The sequence below is a fragment of the Misgurnus anguillicaudatus genome, chromosome 22 (assembly GCF_027580225.2).
Source record: "Misgurnus anguillicaudatus chromosome 22, ASM2758022v2, whole genome shotgun sequence".
NCBI lineage: Eukaryota > Metazoa > Chordata > Actinopteri > Cypriniformes > Cobitidae > Misgurnus > Misgurnus anguillicaudatus.
Genome location: NC_073358.2, coordinates 53,694,910 through 53,707,348, shown reverse-complemented (window position 1 = coordinate 53,707,348; position 12,439 = coordinate 53,694,910). Strand labels below are relative to the sequence as shown.

General features: G+C 37.8%; 1 protein-coding gene across 2 annotated transcripts in view; it reads right to left on the bottom strand.

Annotated features, from left to right (window-relative positions):
* The window catches only part of tek (TEK tyrosine kinase, endothelial), a 64,595-nt gene extending 53,936 nt beyond the window's left edge, over positions 1–10,659 (bottom strand). For both annotated transcript variants that reach the window (XM_055198063.2, XM_055198062.2), the window contains exon 1: positions 10,455–10,659. In XM_055198063.2, the coding sequence (XP_055054038.2) occupies positions 10,455–10,569 (115 nt within the window). In that variant the 5' untranslated portion in view covers positions 10,570–10,659. The remainder of the gene's footprint in view (positions 1–10,454) is intronic.
* Between the last annotated feature and the right edge of the window lie 1,780 nt (positions 10,660–12,439).

Genomic DNA, 12,439 nt, shown 5'->3' with positions numbered 1-12,439 from the left:
TGCTTGCAAATGTATAATAGGATGTATTTAAAACAATGTAATTAATACTGAAACTTCAGTGTCTGACATCTTACTAAAAAAACTAAATGAGGAAAAAGAGGAAGCATTAGATTATTATTCAGACTGATCTAACAAACTGAACTAACAAACACCAGCAAAGCACATTGTAAGTTGGTTATTGCTTGAATTTATAGATGGGAATCACATAACTCTCATGTTCATATTGTAAAAACAAACTTTCTGTGAGATACAACAAGCAAATAGACTAGACATACACTAAAGATGAGATTTTAATGACAATGATGAGATACAGAATATGATTTATGTATTTTAGACATTATTTAAACCTCTGCGTGGTGTCTTTATCATGTTTATACCTGTACAAGTGTGGAACCAAAGATGCGTGTCACAGATCAAACCAAACCACCAATCACAAGTGTGAAGCCCAAAGTCTTGACCATCGAGTGAATGTTGTGCAGTTACGAGAGCACAGAGAGAGTCGAGCGAGCGCTCCTTCCAGCACTTGTGTGGCTGCTTTTGTGCACGCTGTGCAGAGGTGCGCTGTCCCGTAGAGTTCGCTCATCTGCGCGCTCGCGAGGACGCTTGTCCGCGCGCGAATAGTGTTCTGCGCGCTCGTATCTCTCGCTCGCGCGTGGTTTTTGTGCACGCAACTTTTGGGTCTGATTAAACGCCATAGCCGCGCATATAATTGGTTCGCGCAGCGCAGATCACTCGAGTGGCGCAGTTTCGTCCTTCTTTTGATAAGTTCGGCTTCCCATACTATATGTGCCCTCACAAGGATGCGCGCATATATTATTCTGCGTGCATACTTGCACATCTCTCGCTCGCGCGTGCTTTATCCGTGCCTTAGATTTGGGTCTGAATAAACGTAACATACTTTCACACACCTTGTGGCCAGTAGGGGGCCCCCCCAAGCCCGCGAGGCCCTATGCAATTGCGTGGTTTGCGTGGTGGGTAAACACGCCACTGATCCACCTGACGGTTCTTGCAGCGCTTCATGAAGTGAAAGAAGCCTAGATGAACAGCATTCAAATCTCTGCAGCTGACCGACTTTAAATGACTCCTAACAGCGTTCACTTCTTTTGTTTCCTGCGTCGCAAAAGCGTCATGCAAAGACAGTGCAGCACATGATGCAGGTATTTTGTTTTGTGTATCTATGTAATTTCAGGACAGGTCAAACTTGAGCGCTGCGGACTCTGTTAAGACACTTGGAATGCGTGTGCACGATAGTATTGCGTGGGGAGCTGACTATCAAAATGGTCAAGTTAAAAATTTTGTATTTAAAGCAAACAAAACTGGCATTGCCTAAAGTAAACTGTCTATATATCTTGTAAGTCCTCTACACTTTATTTTAGTTTTCAAATCATGAAAGTAGGGGAGACCGGGGCTGGTTGTCTCACGGGTTGGTTGTCACACTGCTTATTCCAGACATACTACATGGCGCTGTGGTACAATTTTGATATCAATTTGTTAGCCTTTAATAGCTTACTCATTTGCACTTGAAATTCTGCTGAGCAGACACAAAACATTGAGGTTAGGAGACAATTTTTAATTTTTATGGGTCAGAGTAAATTTTTATGTTGGTGTTGTTTTTGTGTTGAGATCTTGTAGGATATTAGTCATTCAAAAACAAAACACTCATTAAAAAGCCAAAAGTATTAGCTTTATTTTGAGTCATCTTTTAGCGATCAAGTTAAAGCCGTGTGGCAGCTAGCTTATCATGTTCGTCAAGAAGTCAGTTGGGGATGGTTGTCACATAGCTTGCGGGGTTGGTTGTCACATAAGAATATTGGACATGTAAACCTTTTAAGACTGTTTGTCTGTTTGTTTGTTTTTGTTTGCTGTTAAAATAAAATAAATAAAGCATTAAATAAAGAGGTTTTAACTCTAAAAATTATTTCATTTGATTTCTCAACACAGTAGACAATAGGCTTTATGCCCAGCTGCACTACTTCCTGAACTTCAGCCAGCTTCTTGTTTCCTGTCTGCCATTATTGGACAAACTGATTAATCCAGGTGTGTCTGACCTCAGTAGTCACCATAACAATAATCCGACACACCTGGATTAATCAGTTTGTCCAATAATGGCAGACAGGAAACAAGGAGCTGGCTGAAGTTCATAGTGCAGCTGGGCATAAAGCCTATTCAAGTAACTGATCACCCACTTTAATCCCATTGTTTAAACATAAGTGGCATTAATAACAACTATCATAGGGGTGGTATTCATATTAAAACTTATTTGCCGTTTATAGCTTAAAAAAAATTACACCCCAAGTTACACATTATCTTTTTAGATCCCAATTTATCACTGAAATCCTATTGAACCTCTATAGGGACAACCAACCCCATACCCTGTGACAACCAACCCCGTGATGGGGTTGGTTGTCACATTGTGTCAGAGTGTCTTTGATGGTTAATTACTTCCTGTTACAATACAATCGAAAAATAAAAAGTATACACATTTAAAGCCAAGACTCCAAAGTTTCATTTCATGTAGGAATTACTGCTGAAAGATTTTTTGAAGATGAGCAATTCATGCATGAGTAAAAATTGTGACAACCAACCCCGGTCTCCCCTAGTTTGTCTGTTTAACTTCCAGTGGCAGCTGATTTGTATGGATATTCAAGGTAGCCTTTAAAAAGGTATAGAAATCTATGAATATATACATAGTCTGATACATAACTTTATACTGTATATTGGTTCAGTAAGAGGAAAATTCTTCTTTATACCCAGTTAAAATGAAAAACAATAAAAGTTTTCTAGGGGGTGTTCACCTGTAGTTTTTAACGGTTAGGGTTTTTGCAATGTACTGTTGTCTTTTTTAATTTTACTTTTTGGAGAAAACAAAACTGTAATCCTGTGTTATCCCAAAAAGGTGGTGTTTTTAATAAATTTGACTGCCTTAAAATTTTTAACACATGTGGTTTTATATAATTTCTAATTAAATTTTAGCATAAAGTTAACCAATTTGATTATGGTTCTTTTTGTTAGAAACACCTCTACTTTTACAGGATTTACACTGACACATTACAGCCGGTGATCACTACCTGTAGGACAATATCAATACATGTAGATATTTTTGTTGCAAGCAGGGACCTGCACAGAGACCTGCACAGGGGGCAGATGCTCAAGTGAAAAAAAGGGCACTTCTCTTAGGCCTAATTCTTTTTTAAACAAAAGATTAAATATATTGACACAACTTCCTTATTTTAATTCCTTCACACACACCCAACTGTTTCATACTCTACAGATTTCTACAAAATACAAAATAATCAGTTCACACAAAGTGTTTATCACAAAAACAGAAGACAGCAAATGATACTGCCAACAATGTGCATGTTCTCTCTCCTAGTTTCAAATATATTTAGAATAAATGACTGCGCCAAGGAGAGGGTACAGTTTCACTAATAATGTGTTTGTTTATTTTGCACGTGGTTAATTAATCTTTTTAATTCTTTTGGTGTTAAAATAACACATCTTTACACTAAACTAAAAAAGGAGGGTTGCTGCTATATTGTTAATTTCACAGGAAAAATGCTGCAAAAAAGTGGGGAAAAAACTACAGATAGATTGACAAAATAAAAAATAAAGCAACTGAAACTATTTCAAAAAGTATTGAACTTTAAACTAAAACCTGTTACTATTGGCTTATCTACACTTTAGAAAACGTATTATGAGTCATGTTAGCAAGACAACAATTGTCTTTTGGATAATGAGCTGTAAAACTGAGGTACTGGTAGTTATGTCATTTGATCTCCACTGACTTCCCCACAAGTCAAGAAAAACACAGCTGGAATACGACCTGTGTGAAGAGCTCCTGCCTACCTGTCTGTCTGTTGGCGATGTGTGTTTCACTGTTGCGCACAGATGCAGAGGAGGAAGGCCAATCTGGGCAAATACGACAAACTTTCCCACCGTCTCACAAACCACCCCCTCATAGTATTCAGCACAGAAGCGGTCGAAAGTGGACAAGAGACGGATTTAAATACCAGGTGTAAACGTAATGTGTCTCTCTCGTCCACTTGTGATCCGATCGATGAAAACACATCTTAATACCAAGTGTAAACAGACCCATAGTTACTGACACAATCCTGGACATGCTATTTCTGACTGAAACCTGGCAGGTGCCTAATGACCTTTTCAACCTCTTAACTCCCCCTAGTTACATCTATTTCTCTTAGCCACATCTTCATCGTCGAGGTGGAGGGCTGGCTGTAGTTTGTCGTGAGACTATTAAGATTTCCAAGATAGAGTTGCATGACGTTACAGCATTTGAAAATCTTGCGCTGAAAATGACTGGCAAATGTCACTGGCTATAATCTTAATTTACAGACCTCCAAAATGTCCCTCTGACTTTTTCTCTGAGATCAGTGTGTTACTTACTCTTGTCTGTGGTAGTTATTCATCTATTATTCTGCTTGGTGATTTTAATATACAGGAAAATACTGCACAATGCAATGAATTGATGTCTGTACTTGACCGTTTCAACCTAACCCAACATGTAACTTTTGCTACTCACTCCGGATGTCATATACTGGATCTCATATGTAAATCTGGCTTAAACAATATTCTTGTAATTGGTTCTGATTTTTTGATCATAAATGCATAAGCTTGTAGTTTTCCAATATCCATATCACCACGTAAGAAAATACTGACCTATCGTAAAATTACTTCTGTGAATCCATCATCTTTCTCTGCAATAATAGTGCTCCTACTTTGTCAGAATGTCTACTATCCAACTGTGTCTCAGAAATGTATACAATAATGCTTTGTCTCAAATACTTAAGGCTCCTGTCAAAACTAGACTGGTTCCATCTACTTGTGCCTTAACATGGTTCACTCTCGAACTGTGAACAATAAAAACTTGAGGGTCGCCGCCCAGAAAGGCTCCACAGGAAAACTGGACTTATTGTGCCCTCTCTGGCTTTTAAAGAGCACTTGCTTAAGTACATTATAGCCCTAACAATGCAAGATCCTCTTAATTCACCTCTAGCATTAGGAATTCCAAATGCAGGCCTAAATCACTCTTTTCTATCGTTAGCAAACTCACAAATCCACCTCAACATGTTATGTCGGGTTCTGTAGGGTTTGTAAATAGCTAACTCAATCACGGCATCCATTGCCAAAAAAACTCCTCATGCACGTGATTCAAATGTCCACCTAATGTTAGATGATTCCGCTTATTCACAAACTTTCATTTTCTGCTTTCAATCTAACTACTCCAATTGCCACAAGTGATCTAATTGTGAAGTCAAATTCCACATCCTGCCAACATTACCCTACACCTACTGTTTTGCTTAAGTTGTGTGTCCCTGAGGTTGCACCCTTCATAACACATATGATTAACTGTAGTTTGTCATCCGGTGTTGTGCCAGCAGATTTTAAAAAGGCTGCGGTGACACCCATTCTTAAAAAAAACAGGCATAGACCACCTCAACACGGACAATTATAGACTTATATCAAACTTACCATTCTTAAGTAAAGTCCTTGAAAGGGATGTTGCTTCGCAATTGTGATCACATTTGGATGGTAATGGCCTATTTGAACCTTTTCAGTCTGTTTTTTGCCCATCACACAGCACTGAAACTGCTTTTCTCCTGGTGGTTCAAGAAATTCTCTTGTCCATGGATGCAGGGCTTGTTGCTCTTTGATTTAAGTGCTGCGTTTGACACAGTCTTCCATGAAATACTAATCTCTAGGCTTTCTGATATTGGCTTTAACTGGCTCTGTACTTTCTTGGCTCATTTCTTACATTAGCAACAGAAAGAATTATTTCACTATACACAGGTTTAGATCTCCCACTGCCTCACTTACACAGGGTGTTCCCCAAGGTTCAATTCTTGGCCCATTATTATTCATCATCCACATATATCCACTCTGTGACATCATACGCAAGCATGGACTTCAGTTCCATTGCTATGCTGATGATATTCAAATCTACCTTACCACCAGCTCTGTTAGGCCATCTCTGCCTGACTCACTCATTGCATGTAACAGGGACATCAAGCAATGAATGTTCGTGAATTTCCTTAAATTGAATGATAAGAAAACTGAGATATTAGTGATTGGTTCTACTGTCTCAGCCAAAAGGATGGACCAGTCCTTTAATGTTGATGGAACTCATGTTAAGTTTTCGTCATCAATTTGTAACATTGGGGTCTTATTCGATTCAGCTCTATCTTTTGGCTCTCACATTTCTTCTCTTGTTAAAAACTCTTTTTTTCATCTCCGTAATATTGCTTGTTTCCGATCTTCTCCCACTTTAGCTGATGCTGAAACCTTAATTCAAGCATTTATCACTTCACGACTGGACTATTGCAATGCCTGATTTCTTGGTCTCCCCAAAAAGCTTTTTACAGGATTACAGTATGTTTTAATCTCGGCCGCAAGAGTACTCACCTCCACATTACTGCTTTGCTACATGACCTTCACCTGCCACCCATGGAATCTTGTATCCACTTTAAAGTATTGCTTTTAACGTTCAAAGCATTAAATGGTCTTGCTCCCCAATATCTGTCTGACTTACTCTACCCTTACCGCCCTGCCCCATCCCTTAGATCAGCTGAACTTGGTTTATTGTCCATCCCTCGTTTTCGGTTGTCCACTGTAGGTGGAAGATCATTTAGTATTAATGCTCCTTAATATGGAAATCGCTGCCTATTACACTACATACCACCTCATCTGTGGGTGCATTCAAGACCCAATTAAAAACATATCTATTTAACATATTTAGGGTTAGGTTAGGTTAGGTTACATTTAACTATATGTATCCTATGTGACTGTTATGTAAATGTGGGTGTATAAATGTATTGTAAAATGTAATGTAAAGCAACCTTGAGCTATGAAAAGGCACTATATAAATAAAACAACTTCTTCTTCTTCTTCTTACATGCTCTCATTCCGTCACTTCTGCCCAAACTCACACAAATCATAAACTTATTCATCATTACAGGAACCGTCCCTATCTAATTTAAACAGGCTCTGATAATCTCTCAATAGTTCTAGAAAGGGATGTATTAACCCACTATATGCTTTTCTCTTATTAACTTAAAGGACAGTCAACAATCTGGTTTTAAAAAAGAACATCCTACACAGACTGTCCTCCTGTCTGCTGTCAAAAAACCTACAACAGGCAAGAGCCAATTCTGTGTCATCTGTCCTTAATCTTCCTGACGTCTCTGCAGCCTTCGACATAGTAAATCCCCAGCTGCTGGTCCACCCTCTCCCATTGGGCATCACATGAACTACACTCAGCTTCTTTAACCCGTATCTCACAGCCAGATCCTCGGATACTGTCTGACACCTCAGGACAATAACAAAAAAATCACCTTCTTACATCACCTCACTCCTGAAGGTATGTGTGTCATCCTGCAATTTTTATTTACCCTTTTTTTACCAGGTTATGTCCCATTAGATATTCAACCCTAACCTAATATAGTCTTAGTGAACGATGCCTTATTGTTCTATCATAATGGGCACCAAATCACTCATCACTCAAAATTTACCCATTCTGTTCCTCTGAAGTTGAATGACCTGTCAGCCTCTATCTGAGCTGCGAAGTCCACCACAAACTTCAAGAAACAACAAATATAAATGTCCAATAAATATAAATGTAAAACAGCTCCAGTCTGAATCACAGAAAACTAAAGACTGAACACAATAATAGAAACAGCATCACTGCGGTTTTGATCCAAATTGAATTCAGTTAAAATTTATGTTGATTTTGTATTCGGAATGTCGATCTGTCCAGAGATAATATGTAGTAAAATATGCAATTCTGGTCACAAACATAGATTTTCTTGCTTTTAAATGTTTATAACAACACTTGGGTTATTTTCAAAGACTTAATGCAACTAACTTGCTAAACTCCCGCAGTTAGTATAGTTTATGTAAGCACTCGTTGTATTAACCTCGTTACCTGGTGTTTCTGTAGTTTGACTGGTAGAGTTTTGCGCAAAGGTCTTACAGGTTTATTTCATTATATTACTGACTTTTTGGTTTATTTTTATAGTCTTTTTAAATAGCTTAGTTTTCCTTTTTTTTTACTAGTTTTACTAATTATATTTTCTATTTTTCCAAGAAGAATTTTACAGAGGATGTTTTCATAGATCATGAGCTTTTATATCAATTGTATCATACACAGCACGACCCCCAGTGTTAAATTAACTCTTTGGGGCTGCTTCCCGGAAAGGGCTTATCCTTGTCCCAGACTAAAACACATGTTTGAGATGCCTTAATTTAAAAACATCTTGCACTGATATATCTGAACATATATCAGTGACATTGTTTTGTTTCAAGATGCACATCAGTATTGTTTTTTGTGTAAGGTATACTTGTAAAGACTACTTAAATGTCATAACTAAGGCCTAGTCCTAGATTAAACGTAAAACCCATGTGGTAAACTGCCCCATAGTTCATATCAACACCCAGATTGTTTGGATTATATAAACACTAAAGATCTGAAGTGATGAATGAACATTAATTATGAACATCTGCCATTAACAATTACTGAGAAAAAGATTAATAACAAGAAGTCACCCTAACAGGGACCCTTGATTTCTTGTTTTTTAATGGCCAAAAGAGGCAAAATGATAATGTTTGCTTGTTGATGCTGATATTAGTACCATAATATAGGGGAGAACTGGAGCAGAAGTAACGTGGGACGAAAGTAACAAAGTGATTTTCTCCGAACTCTGACTACCTTTGCATTCCAAACTATGACAGCATCTTTAGCATCTACCCCTTGACAGAGCTGAAGTGACACAGAAGCGTCTTTCTGCACTTTCCCTGCAATCTGATGCAAGGGATGCATGCAGGTAAGAAAAACCGGACTTTGGCATTCAACATATTTAACCCAATTTTCTGTTTAATGAACGCAAAATCAATTCAAGTCAGAAGAGAGAGAGAACGTATCTCACCCAACATCAATTAAATTAAAAAGAAATCATTACAAATCAAGATGAACAAAATTAACAAAATCAGAGAACAGAGATATAACAATCAAGATGCACACATCAAAAATAATATTGGGTGAGATACAGTCTCTTTGAATTATTTGAATTTTTCTTTTCCTGTATGTCCTTTACAGCGTGACTATGTTGCTCACACCCTGTCCATGTTCAGTGAGTCATGACTGTTAATCCTTGTTAGATAGCATTCTCCATCTCCGTTGCGGTGTGTTCAAAAACAAATAAAAAACAAGTTATTTTTTGGAGTCATTTAAGTCAAGTCAAGTCAAAGTCAAGTCGAGTGTTTTTTTTTTTAATTTGCACCTTAAGTCTGACTCAAGTCAAGTCATATGACTCAACCCCCATCTCTGGTTCATACTGTTGAAATTTTTTTTATTCTGGACAATTCAAGTTTGTATTGTCAGGTTGCTTTTGAAACATTTGATGAAACTGAAATTCAAAATGAAAATGTGATTTAATAATTTTTTTGCAAAGATAAACAACAAAATATGTTTGCAGTTAGATATTAACAAGGTCAGAGTCCTATATATTAAGCAAAAACAAGTGTAACACAAACATCTATCTTGTTCTGTTGGGTTACTTTCGTCCCCGCTGTCAGGTTCAAAAGTAACAGTGCCCTACTTATGTATAAAGTGAAATTGTACTGAAATCGTTTTACATTTGATCAACATTTCACCTGGTATTAATAGACCACACAAAACATTCAGATCTAAAACATTAGCTTTTAAAATGACCTTTTCCTGAAAATAGTACTTTCATTTTCTTGATCATGTGTGTGTTTGGTCATTTTTAGACTTTTTTGCACTTTTAACGCTATTATACAGCAGTGTTGTGATGGGTTCTGTAAAAATATTAAAAATCACAGATTCAGTGTTCATTTTTAACAACGTGTGTGTGTGTGTGTGTGTGTGTGTGTGTGTGTGTGTGTGTGTGTGTGTGTGTGTGTGTGTGTGTGTGTGTGTGTGTGTGTGTGTGTGTGTGTGTGTGTGTTTTAGGGTTAGGGTTAGGTGTGTACTATACTGTTCATTTAACACTGGAGGTTTTGCTGTGTACATAATTTGTTTCAGATTGTTCTCCTAAAATTTCTGAAGAGAAATGCAAATCAGAGATTGTTTATAAAGATTTTATAAGATAAGATTTGCATTAACAGATAACTGTATGGGCAAATTAATCTGGTTTTGCAAATTTAGGAACATTTTAAGGCACCTTAACTATTAAATATAGACTTTCCAAATCTGAGCCCAACTGTTGACATTGCTGAGATCTCTTCTCAAACTCTAGTGGATCTCTGCAGCAATATAAGAAACAATTAAGTTATTTAAGAGGTCTCGTCTTTCCTATAAGATGTAACCATGGAAAGATTTTAACCATGTAACCACAACAACATAAAGTACACTAAAAATAAAGGCAGATGTGTGTCACAAAACCTTGAGAAATGAAGTATGTAAATATACACAGTGTTACCTGTAAGCAAGCAGCCAATCAGAAGCAGTACGCCAGAAGAGAACAGGGGACTCATGGTCCCCACACCATACAGCTGAAGTCGGGCACGAGACGCAAACGATGGGTACATCCACATTTACGGAGTCAGGCCGGGTAGTGCACATCCCTTGATTTCAACTCAAATTAACACTCTCTCTTTCGTTCCTCGCACCGTCTCCGCCCCTTTTGTCTGTGCCGTCCAGGCAAAGGGAGTTTAAGTTCCTTTTCCTGTTTCCTCTCTCTACACCACGAGGATGTGAAGGGACCCAGCCTGAACAATCGCATGTCATTAATTGCAGCTCCTGATGGGAGGGTCCCGTCTTTAAGACAGACATTCATTCTCTCTGTGTCAATTAAGCAAAATCAAACAAATCTGTTTACCTGACATTAGTTGTATTTTCAGACTGCCTAACCCTGTCATCACCAACTGTCCAGTCCACCAACTAACTACTCACAGAATTTTTAATAAAAACACAGATTTAAAAGTATAAAATGTAAAGCTAGGAAGAGCACTGTTTTCTATTCTGTGTGACGAAAAAAATTAATTCAGCAGAAATATGGAATTGATCTTTTTTAAGAATTTAGTAACCAGTGAAAATAAATCAAGCACATAAGCTCAAATATTTCACAGGGGTGTTTGCTATAGGAAAACATAAGATACGGTTTTAACCAGTGGTGAAAATTGACAAGACTTTCTGTCAGGACCCGAGTTGAGGACAAATGTTATATCTTTAACCCACAGATGCTGAAACTCCCACTCTTATATATAAAACATTTACAAACAGGTTATATTTGTTGAAATAAGTCAAATATGTTTGCTGACCTGAGCTAACACTGAGCAATATAGTTTTCAGCATTTATTAGTCATTGTTTATGCCAATAACAGTACAGAGTTAGTGCTGAAATTAATAACTAACATTAAATAAATGCTATAAAGTATTGTTTATGTTAGCTAATGTTTTAACTAATGTTACGGAATACTGCTTAGCTGTAAATTGTTAGCAAATCTGCATTGCATTGGAGTCTTTTTGTAGAAAAAGAGGGAACTCCCATTCCCAACACAACCACCCCCCCGCCCCCTCCCCCCCCCCCCCCCCCCGCATTTCCAGCCCAGCAATGCAATTTTGCAGACAAAAAATTGGCAGTTAATTCTAAAAGCTGGTAAATATTTGTTTAACCATTGGCAAGAAGTGCTCTTGGATAGCTGAGCGGTAAAGCCCCAACCCAATCCGACTAGCCGCCTAAATCAAATGATAAGATCCAACTCAGAACCCTCAATCCTTTAGGATCTCAATCTTTCAGGTATATGTTTCCTCCTGCTGCAATGTCTTTTGATTGTCTATGTGGCTGCATGGTAATGCCATGTAGAAACAGGGACAAATTAGAGAACGCATTAGAATCTCAAGTGTGAAATCAGATCATGAATGAATTTGGAAACGATGATAATAACAGCGGCCCATTGACACCCACAGAGCACCATAAGAAAAATATTCCCACAGACCTTTGACTGTAAAGAGGACCAGCTTAAGGATCGATTGTTTAGACAGACGTTTGTCTTTCTTCCTGTGTATACATAAATGTGTGTTTGTGCGTGTGCCATGTCTGTGTGTGTTGGTATATGTGGTTTAGTGTATAATGACATGGTAAACTGAAGGTCTTGATAAACATACTAAATTTTAGTAGTTTTTCATAGATTAAAGACTGCCCACAGGTATTGTGATCTTTGTGGTTAGGGACTAGGGTAGGTCAGGGGAATAAAATAGTACAGTGTGTACAGTATAAAATACATTGCGTCTATGGAATTGTTCCCATAACAACATATGCCAATGTGTGTGTGTGTGTGTGTGTGTGTGTGTGTGTGTGTGTGTGTGTGTGTACCTGGTAATTATCACGTTGTGGGGACCAATTGTCCCCACAAAGATAGGAATACCAGTATTTTTGTGACTTTGTGGGGACATTTTGACGTC